A 10,991-nucleotide genomic window follows, 5' to 3' on the forward strand; every position below is an offset into this window, starting at 1 on the left:
ACCACTCCTGCTGTCAACAGAAAGCTAACCCCAAGCCTCAGGACAGGGGTGAGAGTCCCTAACTATGGCAAAACATCAGTACCACGAGAGGGAAGGCTCCTTTCTTGGGCTACTCTGCCAGTAGCTGAATCTCTTTTGGGAAGCAAAGCATGCTGAGAAGGAAAGAAGCTCTCACGGCTGCAGGGGAAATCCAAGCAAAACGCCATGGTCCCACAGGGGAAGGGAGAGGTGGGTGCTATGGCCGGGCTGCGCAGAGCCTCAGCAGAGCCCTGTCCCTGCAGGGCGGCCCGAGGACGGGCGAGGGGCGAGCCCAGCAGCCCCTTACAGCGTGCGGTCCTCCGGCTCCCGCTCGGCCGAGTGCCCCTCCTCGAAGGCCAGGTCGGTGAACTCCAGGGAATGGTACTCGCCCAGGTTGACGGGACAGGAGCGCAGCGCTCCGCTCCGCACCCGCCACAGCCTCACGTTGTCCCGGCCGCACGACACCATCCTGTCACACAAAACCACCCTGTCACACACAACGGCGCCGAGGAACGGCAGGGGACTCATGCAAAAGGTCAGTGCCGACGGCGGGGGCCAAAAGCGGGAACGGCAGCAGCAGCGCCCTGCTCCTGCACCTCCCAGTGGCTGCAGCGCCACGAGCCGCCCCCAGCCATGCCAGACCCGGGGCTGTCCATTTGGTTTCTTTGCTCCCTACCTGGTGTCGTCAAAAAAAGCAATCTTCAAGGTCTGGATGTCCACATCCGTGTGCGCTTTGGCCAGCACGACCACGTCTCCGCCACAGGTCACCTGGGCAGTGTTCCACACCACCACCACCTGGAGCAAGAGGACAGCATGGCATTGCTGCTGAAACACGGAAACCTTGGCAGCAAGAGGGCTTCTCATCCCAAACAGCTGCACGTACTGTGCTTTGGGCACAAAGTACCAATAATGGAATTGAAGGCGTTAAAAAACCCACAAACTTCACATATGGAGGGTTAGGACTGTTCGAACTGCTCGGCAAAGCTTCACTGCAGTCTACTTGTCCGGCACCCAGTTACAGGTTCACAACCCCAAGGCTGCCTGGCGGTGTGGCTCACATTTGGGGAAGAAAATACAGAGTGGGAGCTCTGCTTCTGGAGTTGTAAGAGCTACGCTGGGGCAGAGATGTTCTGCTAGAGCTGGAGGCAGCGTGTGCCTGCCTGCACTCCTTTCTCGAAGCACACCGCTCAGCTCCAGCTTTGCTCGCTATGTCCATCACATGGGGTAGCAGAGCCAAGCCACGCAGCAAAGCAGTGGCAATGCAGCCTGTGATCTTGGGGTACGCTCAGAGCTTCCCCTCACCTCGTGGGGTGCTCTCTGCAGGTCTTCCACCACAGGGACTGACAGACTTGGAGAGGTCACCCCCAAAGGAACAGGGACGATCAGCGAGGACAGGCAGGTGATTTAGCTCTCTCAGAGCAGCGTTAGAAATGAACCCAGCACGGCCTCGGAGGCTAACGATGACCGATGTGCCACCCCAAAAGTGCTCCTGGCCATCCCCACAGCCCCTCCCAGCCTGCTTCCAGCCCCCTGTGCTGCTTTCAGCGCATTGATTTCCCCTCCCCAGCTCCCACCCGGTTCGTAGAGCTCTGCCTCGCGCTGTGAAAAAACTGGAGCAGTCCTGTGGCTGTTTGTTTTTTCCTGCAGGCAGTAGGCAGTTAGTGATGGCACAGCTAATTGCTGGTAGTTGTCAATAAGGGATTACTGGATGAAAACAGTTGCACTGATCAAGTAAAACCCTGAGACCCACAAAACAATTTTATTTTTGACTACTATGTGTGGGATCTGCGTCATCCCCTAGCTACATCAGTGGGTGGCAGCTTCAGTGCCCAGCATCCATCCCTTCCAGCACACAGTGCTGGAGCCCTGAAGGGAAGGATTAAACCCCGCATCTGCCTGCTCACCCCTGATGCTATAAAAAAACGGTTTTTGGGCTCCAGTCAGTGCCAAATCTCCCATTTCAACTCCCATTCCTCCACTACGTGCTTGCAAGCCTTCCAGCTCGAAATGCCACACAAGCACACGTCACCCTCAGCTGGGTGGGCTGGAATTTCTGCAGAGATGCCAGGCGATGCTGTGCATTAGACTGCAGCGATCCCCGCAGGGCACAAGGAGAACTGTCCTGGCTGGGCTGGTGGCTGGGAGATAGCGAGCACACAGCAGTGGTTTGTCTGCAACGTAACTATCTGATCTGAGTGAAGTCCTCTTGTGTCACTTGCTTGGCAGGACTGAGAAAATGCCAAAAAAAACAAGTTTTAGTTCTCACCGTTTTCCCATGCCCATCCTTTCCAACACCACAGAGAACAGCTCCGCTGTAGGAAAAGCTGCAAGAACAGGACACCTGGTGAGACGCAGCACCTCGCACCCCAAACGCATCTCAAGGAGACAGTAAGTCCCGAGGGATGAGCCCAGGAGCTGGCAGCACGTCGGCTGTGCTGGGATAGCTGCCAGCAGGTCTCAGTGACAAGCACAGGCAGCTGAGGGAGAGCTACAATTCACCCCTGGTTTATCACGCACTAACAGCATGGAAAAGCTGCCACGCTGCGACACCTGGCACACCTGAACGCACCCCTGTGCGCATTTCCTCCGCCCTCAGGCACCGCTCCAGGGCCGAAACCTACCTCAGGGACAGGAGCACCCGGACGTGGGTTTTGAACACCGACAGGCAGCTGCCCCCGGGGAAGTCCCAGAGGCGCAGCAGGCTGAGGGGGCCAGCCTGCGCCGAAGCCAGCAAGGTGCTGCTCCCATTGAAAGCCAGCGCCGACACCTGCGGGATGCGCCGGGTAGGAGAGCTGGGACAGGAGCAGCAGGGAGGTGCCTGCACCTCGGGTGCAGGCACAGCGCGGCCGTACGCCTTCGTAAGGAGTTACATCTACCTTGTCTGTGTGGCCAGTGAAGAACCTCTGCTCCCCGGTCTGAATCTGCAGGGTTACTATCACAGCGTGGCAGGGGTAGACCACTGCAGAGTTGTTCTGAGTCCACAGCGCCTGCAGGACCGAGACAAGGAGAGGGCTGACGAGATGGCACAGAGGTGACCCTGGGCTGGACCCACAGAAGTTTCTTAAACACACAGATTTGGAGATCTGCTGCCCGTGGGCAGGGGAGAGGACTGCTCTCCCATGCAACAAGTAGGCTTCTATCTTGCAAGGGAAAACTAGGAGCCCAGCTGACATCCTAGTTAATTCAGCTGATTTACCATACAAATCATGTCTAAAACATGCACAGCCAATATATGGAAGAAAATGTTCTTGGCAGAGCCTTGAACTGGATGAACCAAAAAGACCCTTTTTTATCATTAACAATCCAAAATGCATCCCTGCTTGCAGAAGCCAGGAGATCTGAAAGGCCCCCTGATTTCTGATTCAGCACTGTAGCAATAGAATTCCCATGCACAAACATAAGCTCGTGCCCGTTTGTTACAGAGCGATTCTCCCCAGCAAAAACGTACCAAAAGCGTGGCACTTGTCTGCCCTCCACACCTCTGAAAAAACAATACGTGATCACAGATAAACTTGCAAAACTGCCCAAGTTACTGACACATTTGGTGCTGCAGCCTCCAAAGCCAATTATCTTTCTCAGCTTCAGGATTGGATCTGGTAAGAAACTCTGAAAAACAAGACAGCAGAGTCACCCTGAGAGCAGGACTGAGGCCAGCTCGCCAACTGCTCTGCCATGGCCCTCCGACTATGGGGCCCCGCCACCCCCATTTACTGAATCTCTCTAAAGCAGAGACAGCATTGGTTTCTCCCCCAGTAAGTGGATGGCTTTTATTTAACGTAGAAGTCAAATCCAGAAGAAAGGAAGGTGCTGGGATTTCCCAGCTTTGAGAAGTTCTCCCGCTCCATCTAAGGCGGTTCCAGCCAGCCCCCTCCATGTCCCCAAAATGCCCCAAAAGCAGGCTGCTGCTGCAGGACGGCACCTGATCTTACCCTGCAGTGAGCGGCTCTCCTGCTGGCCAGCACGGCTGCTCCAGGGCCCTTCCTAGACATGTCCTGGGCAAATCAGTAAACACACAACCAGTTTAATGTCAGTACATCCAAACACAGGGTCCCCCTTTCAAGACATGTAACACCCGAGAGGAAAGAACTGCCAGTCAGAAAAAATAATGCCAGCAGAAGTATTCTGTAGCATTAACTGAAACTCCATTCTGAAGCTTGTGTTCCCTCTGCTGTTTCTGCTGGGCTCAAAACCATCAGGCACAAATGTCCCCACGCCACTTGTTCAAGCAAGCCTTCAGCAGCCTGGACACCATCCCCAGTAGGTGTGGGAGGGTGCCGAGGGGGTCCACGCGCTCAGCACAGCCCTGGGAGATGGAGCAAGCAGCAGGGGGCAGATCAGCGTCTGGCAAAACCCAGCCCTGCTGCTGGGCACCAGAGGGACAGACACTGACTGAGGACGTGGCTGCGGAGGAGCCCTTACACATGCAGCAAGCAAAAGCCTTGCCCCAAGCCCCCTCTCCCCTCGACAAAACCGTCCTGCGGTCAAAGTCTCCACCAGAGCAGAGCCGGGGGAAGCACTAACGAGAGCCACAACCACCCCGACAGGACGCAGAGCCCGGTCGAGTGCGAAGCTAAGCCCACCTCCTCTGAGCCCACGCGGGCGGTGCGGACGGCCTGCTCGCTCCTCCGGTGCGCGTACACGTGGATGCCGCCGTCGCTGACTGCCGGTGACTGCCCTGAGTCCCCCACGCCGTGTAGCCTCCCGTTCTTCTCTGCCTCCTGGTCGCCAGCACGCATGGCTCTCAGAGGCCCTGGGGCTGCCAGGTGAACCTCAGGGATGCTTTTTGTAACTGCAGGACACCGGTGCGGCATCTGTAAAGGGCAGAGGCTCAGACACAGACCAGCCCTCCTCACAGTGCCTTACACCCACTGCAAAGACAGGGAGACACCAGCGTCGCTCCCGAGAGACTCTCGTAAAAACTCCAAACGTTCACGAGTGATACAAACGAGGAAGGAGTAATACGGAGGGGCAGCGTGCCTGCCACCTAACTGTCGGCACCTACCTGCGTACCAGCCACCTGGCACCATCTGTGCGGGCTTCAGCTCCTCCCAACACACCAGAGCCCCAGGAGCCCCAGCTCCAAACAGCCTCCAGATGAGCTGCCCTCTTTCCACGGAGCAGGGGAAGCCGAAGGCACCTGGCTGACTCAGCACATCCCAGCTCAGGGCTCCACTCATCAATTTCCCCCTCTGCGCAGCATTAGAAGGAGAGCTTTTCCCCTCTCCAAAAGCCCATCGCCAGCTTTCTGGTGCGAGAGCCCGAACGCCAGCTCCTGCATCGCTGCCAGCGGGGAAGGAGCGATCACGGCGAGGGCAGCTGCCTGCAGGCCCAGCAATCCCGACCCCATGTGCTGCTCTGCTCCCTGGGGGCACCCCATCAAGTTCTGTAGTCTCCAGTCCTCGTTTCCTATCTTTAGTTTGAAGACAAAAGTATTCGCTGCCTCCACTGACACGGGGATGGATGTCTAGAGGTTACGAAGCACTTGGCATTTCTCCTGTCCCTGCTCTGTGCTATGCCACACGGAACCACCGAGGCACTCACTGCGGGGCTGTGCTCAGCAGACCGTGCCCAGATCAGGCTGCGAAAGACAAAAAGCAGCTTCTACATCCTAAATAAAGGAACTAAAAGAGGAGACGCAGGGAAAACTCCACGTGAGGCAGAAAGGCAGAAGTCACACCCTCCCTCCAGGGCACGCTTACAGCTCTGGGACTGGTGATCTGGTGGATGAGGGACAGTCGGTCACGGACGGCTTTGGTGAGCGTCACCGGCTGGGGCAGCTGGCGGACGGGGTCCTCCGAGGGTTCGCCACCTGGATAACAAGAGGAAAGGGCTGGACTCTTTTGGAAGCTCTCTGGCCTGTTAGCTACCTGCTCCTGCAGGAAGGAAATGAACAGTCACATCAGTCAGCTTCTGCTGGAGCCTAGGAAGGTGTGGGAATGAACTGCAGTGAAAAATCCCCGAGTCCCCTGATTACACGGTGTCTGAAACTACATCTGTTATTAAACAGATACTGAACAGACAAAATATGCTGCAGATTTGCTGCCTTAGGTAGGGAAGGAGAAGGGAAAGGACTCCAACCCCAGGAGACTAGGGGCTGTTTTCTCAATGGCTCTATAAGAGGAGTCCACAGCAAAGCTTGTTTAAAATTAACCATATCTCACAGCCAAGAAACATCTTTGCTCCAGCCACCTCCTAAAACTCCCCAGCACTTCCAAACAAGCGTGGGTGCTTCAGCTGACCCATGCCAGTTCTCAGGGTGAAATGCTGGGGCCTCTCAGGTGCCTCTAAACCTCCGGCAGAAGTTCTCTCAGCATGGATCCCACAAAGGGCTCTGGACAAACGGAGCCCCAGAGGCCAGAGCACGCTGCTCAGGCAAACACCCAGGGCTGGCATGGCCTCAGCTGCTGCCCCCGGCCTTCCCACCTGCTGCAGGACCGGAGCAGCTCTTCTGGATGGAGTCGTATGGCAGCTTGGACCCTTCGGATGGGAACCTGAGCAAAATCAGAGGAAGACACCGTGTAACCAGGCCTCTGCACAGGCATACAGCAATCTCACGTGACACCTTACGGTCTGGCCCAACAGCCTTTCTCAAGGGTAGTTTAGCTGGCTGCCTCCTACAAGATTCCTCCTTTTGCCCCTTCCTCCCCCGAGCAGTGAGACACTACAGCATCTCCCCACTCCAAACCACCCCACTCCTTTTCAGGGCTAAGCTCGACACTGCCTGCTTTAGGCAATGCTGCTAAGCAGCGACTGTAACGAGCCACGATTTATGAGCGACACAGTTCTCTGGCGAAAACCTCAGTGCAGATGGGAGCAGAGCACTGAAGCTGAGGAAGGCACGCTTACATCTGCCTGCCTGACGAGGCGTTGAGGCTGATCACAGCTCAGCACCACCGGGAGCACCCTTGAATTAGCAAGAATTTGAAGCGCTCCTTAGGAACAGCATGCACGGAAGAAACATTTGCATTCACCTGAGTTAGCCACGGGGGCAAATCCAGCAAGAGACTGCTGATAGAGAGGACTAGCACTAACACTAACCTCTGGCGGGCCCGGGGCTCATTTTTCTGCCCCAAAATATCAGCAATCAGCAATTTAGGGCAGACTTACTAACAACCTCTAAGCACCAGAGCTGGGGCAACCAAAATGTTTTGAGCCCCAAGTCTGTACAAATCTGTCATTCCTTAACTGTGCTCATCCACCCTTCCTTCCTACAGCAACCTGCCCCGAAGAGAGGTGTAAAAGTTCTGGCGGTGCCAAAAGGAGCGCGGAGCGGGCGTACCTGATGTAGTCGTAGTGGTCATGCCACTTCTCCCCCTTAGGCACTGGGAAGGCCATTTCCCGCGGCATGGGAGAGACCCCGTGGCCGGCCAGGTTGGCTTGTCGGGCCTCGGAGAAAGTCACGCCTGGCAGCAGGAAGACAGAAGATGAAATTCTCCAAGGCCCGTGGAGCCGGCTGAAATGACGCGTTTCCAGTGGGACACACGACTGCCCTCTTTGAGGACTTCAAAAATCAGAGATTACAACTGAAGCGAGGTCTGTAACAAACTAAGACGCCTTTGCGTGGGAATATTGCTGAAACTCTCAACTTCCAAAGACAACATAAGAGCATTAACACTTGGTATCCAGTTATCAGACCCCCAAGCCCAAAATTCACTTAGTTTTCTATTATTTTCCATAGTTTCATGTGATTTGTGCTAGGACTCTGTTCTGATTTTCTTGTCTTGCTTCCTTGATGCATTTGTAATTTCAAGAATGTCTTCATGATATAAGAAATTCCAAGAGCCTCTTTCACTGCATGCAGCATCTGTAAGTTCTTTCAGCAGACTAGTAAGTCTGGGAAGATTTCCAGCAAAGAAAAAAGAAAAGTTAGATACAAAGGTTTTAACTGAAGTAACTCTGTCACACTAAGCGGGTGAATTAAAAAAGCGTTGGAAGATTCCCAGATATCAGAGACAAAAACCACAGGCTCTTTGGACAGATAAAAGCATGGGCCTAGGAGAAGCAAGCCTTGGTAACACCCTTTTTTCCCCCCAGAAAAATTCTAACCTTAGTAAGATATTTAGCTTTTCTTGAATCATTCGCTTTTCCAGCTGGAAAACGAGATGACACTTTCCTCCAGAGAGGTCATGAGACTGCAGTCACCAGTGCACATGAGACCTGCTAACAACACACCTGGGGTTTTGTCCCTTCCACTTCCTCTCACTACTAAAGTCAGCCTAGCTTTTGATACGGACGCATTCCCACGCTCACAGGCTAAGAATTTAAACCGCTTGATCAGGGCTAATTGCCCTACAGGAATCGCATCTCTAAAAGCGGCTTTAAAAACTACGGGGTACATCCAGGCTTGGTTTAAATCACAAGAACGCCACCCCAGAGTCTCAGCTCCTCACCTGGGTCAAACACCAAGTCGCTCGTGCAGATATTTCTCACCAGCAGGTTGGAGCAGAGCTTGATGCTCTTCAGGTGGCTGTAACGCCGGTTGAGGTACATGGAGAGGATGTAGTGGAGATCAAGCATCAGGCAGGTCCAGCGCACGTTAGCAGGGGCTGCCCCCACCAGATCTGGAGAAGAGAACGGCACGTGGCAAAAGCAGCAAGGGAAGACGTTACGATGCTGCAAACCTTGGACCGTGCTCCTCGCAGAAGAGGAGACGCAAGGTGAGTAGCACACGCCCGGCCTGCCGCACCCCTTAACGCGCGCATCCCGTCGCCCCTCTGCCTCGTGTACGCTCATTTCCCTGTAGGAAACCCATCTCCTTCCCCTGTGCAGGCGTGCAGCCTCGCACCTCCCTGAGCTACGCCCAGCCCACGGCCCGGACGATGCAGCCCCTGGGTCGCAGGCTTGCTGGCGCTCAGCGCTTGTGCCTGGCTGACACAGCCACGGGAAGCACCACTCGCTCAGCGCGCTTCGCCTTTTGCCCTCGGAGCCCGAACCGCTGAGCTCCCCAGGGTCCCTCTGCAGCGCGGGGAAAGGAAGAAAACCCCAAAGCCCTCTCAAGTAAACACTACTTATCGCCCACGATTTCCACCAGGCTCAACCTGTCTACTCCAAATGAGCAGAGATGTGAGACCAGAGAACTCATCTCACGACTCACCGACACAGCACTCGGCTCTGGGACGGACGGAAAGACAGACGGCCTCGCTGCCCCTGCACCCGCACACCCAGCCTGATGCTGCGCAAGGGGCTCCTGGCCAGGACACTGCGCCCATGCCACCCGGGTGCTCGCCCTCCTCACGCCCATCCAGCTGGCTCCTGCACTCACCATTCCCTTCGGCTGCGTCGCGCCTGCCCAACCCCGGCTCCTTACCTCGCCTGGAAGCCCCGGCTGTGCTCTCGTCCAGCGAGCCTTTGGCTGCTGCGCATACGAAGGGGAACTGGAGCCACGTGGCTGTGGATTTGAACTCCTTGAAGAGGTTGGAGAAGGAGATGCGCACCACCTGGTTCTCCTGAGAACAGACACAGGCAGCGCTCGGTCACCCTGGCGGCTTCGGCCGGGATGTGCTGCCGAGCAGAGCGTCCCCCGGGCACGCGAGCTGCGTCCCCTGTCCCCTCCAAGGCTGAGAGGAGAGACCCAGAGGTGTCACAAGAACAGGAACCGCCTCAGGCTGGGACCCCCCGCCTGTGATGATGAGGACCAGCTGCACTCGAGTGCGCTGAAGATCAGAGAGGGGTTTGTGTTAAGAGGGGACCTTGGTGCCCAGCTGGTCCCAACCCCTTCCCCGGCCCAGGCTGCCCAGAGCCCCGTCCAGCCTCGGGCACCGCCAGGTCTGGGGCTCACAGCGACTCTGTGCAGCCTGCGCCAGGGCCTCACAGCCCTCTGAGTGAAGAATCCCCTCCCAACACCTCACCTAAATCTCCCCCTTTTAGTTTAAAGCCATTCCCCCTCATCCTACACCGCACCTACTGACAAAGACCCCCCCCCCCCAGCTTTCCTGCAGGTACCGGCTCTGGGGACCCCGTGACCCAGGCAGGATTGCACTGCACCACCCGGCCACGCTCACGCACCTGGGTGGCCACATCCAGGTGCACCACGAAGTGCTTGCGGGGCAGGGGCCTGAAGAGCAGGTAGAGGTAGCGGCCCCGCAGCCCCAGCGACTGCGTGCCGGTGCGGGGCAGCTGCAGGTAGTTGCAGGCGGGGATGGAGCCCCGGATGCGGTACACCGTCCCCTTCAGCCTCTTGTCCTGCGGGAACCGGGGGAGTGGGTGCTGGGGGGGGGGGGCCCAGAGCCTACAGCCGGGGCAGGGGCCGGCCCCCGGTGCCCCCCGTTACCAGGCAGGCGGTGACGTCCCCCTCCTTGGCGGAGCGCTTCCACTCCTCCACGCGGAAGTGCTTGAAGACGTTCAGGTAGGGGCTCTGCCACGCTGCGGGACGCGCTGCCTGGGCACCGGCACTGGGTCCCCCCGCACCGGGACCCCCGGCACCGGGACCCTCCCCCCACACACCGGGATACCCCCCTTCCGCATCGAGACCTCCCCCCATACCGAGCCCCCTCCCCGTACCATGACACCCCCCGTACCGGGACGTCCCCCTCCCGCGCCGGAACCACCCCCTCCGTGCCGCAGTCCCCACGCACACACCGGGACACCCCCCCCGTACCGGCATCCCCTCCTCCCGCACCGGACCCCCCCCGCGCCCCACCGGGACACCCCCCGTACCGAGCCCCCTCCCCGCACCGGGATGCCCCCCTCCCGCACCGGAACCACCCCCTGCACCGGGACACCCCCTCCGTACCGGAGCCCCCCCGCACACACCGGGACCCCCCCTTACCGGGCCCCCTCCCCTGCACGAGGACACCCCCCTCCCATACCGGGACACCCCCGCACCGGGACCTCCCCCCGCCCCCCCTACCCGCCGCCGCCATGACGCGCGCCCCCGGCTCAACCGTCCCGCGCGCCCGCCGCCAATCCGCGCGCTCCCCGAGGCCACGCCCCCTCCCGCGACCACGCCCACCGACCCCCGCACCCACCCCGTG

At 57.8% G+C, this 10,991-nt stretch overlaps 1 protein-coding gene across 4 annotated transcripts in view; it reads right to left on the reverse strand.

Annotated features, from left to right (window-relative positions):
• Nucleotides 1–10,927, reverse strand: part of WDR90 (WD repeat domain 90) — a 31,543-nt gene extending 20,616 nt beyond the window's left edge. The window contains exons 1-16 of one of the 4 annotated variants that reach the window (XM_040574460.1): nucleotides 10,868–10,927; nucleotides 10,289–10,380; nucleotides 10,024–10,200; nucleotides 9,326–9,464; nucleotides 8,409–8,579; nucleotides 7,298–7,421; nucleotides 6,442–6,509; nucleotides 5,718–5,827; nucleotides 4,599–4,829; nucleotides 3,948–4,010; nucleotides 3,556–3,624; nucleotides 2,895–3,005; nucleotides 2,640–2,785; nucleotides 2,285–2,342; nucleotides 695–813; nucleotides 326–487 (exon numbers count right to left, since the gene is read on the reverse strand). In XM_040574460.1, coding sequence (XP_040430394.1) covers nucleotides 326–487; nucleotides 695–813; nucleotides 2,285–2,342; nucleotides 2,640–2,785; nucleotides 2,895–3,005; nucleotides 3,556–3,624; nucleotides 3,948–4,010; nucleotides 4,599–4,829; nucleotides 5,718–5,827; nucleotides 6,442–6,509; nucleotides 7,298–7,421; nucleotides 8,409–8,579; nucleotides 9,326–9,464; nucleotides 10,024–10,200; nucleotides 10,289–10,380; nucleotides 10,868–10,880 — 1,853 coding nt within the window. In that variant the 5' untranslated portion in view covers nucleotides 10,881–10,927. Of the gene's footprint in view, nucleotides 1–325; nucleotides 488–694; nucleotides 814–2,284; nucleotides 2,343–2,639; nucleotides 2,786–2,894; nucleotides 3,006–3,555; nucleotides 3,625–3,947; nucleotides 4,011–4,598; nucleotides 4,830–5,717; nucleotides 5,828–6,441; nucleotides 6,510–7,297; nucleotides 7,422–8,408; nucleotides 8,580–9,280; nucleotides 9,465–10,023; nucleotides 10,201–10,288; nucleotides 10,393–10,867 lie in introns of all 4 variants that reach the window. The other 3 variants (XM_040574459.1, XM_040574457.1, XM_040574458.1) reach the window with 3 other exon arrangements.
• Between the last annotated feature and the right edge of the window lie 64 nt (nucleotides 10,928–10,991).

Source organism: Cygnus olor, chromosome 15 (assembly GCF_009769625.2).
Source record: "Cygnus olor isolate bCygOlo1 chromosome 15, bCygOlo1.pri.v2, whole genome shotgun sequence".
NCBI lineage: Eukaryota > Metazoa > Chordata > Aves > Anseriformes > Anatidae > Cygnus > Cygnus olor.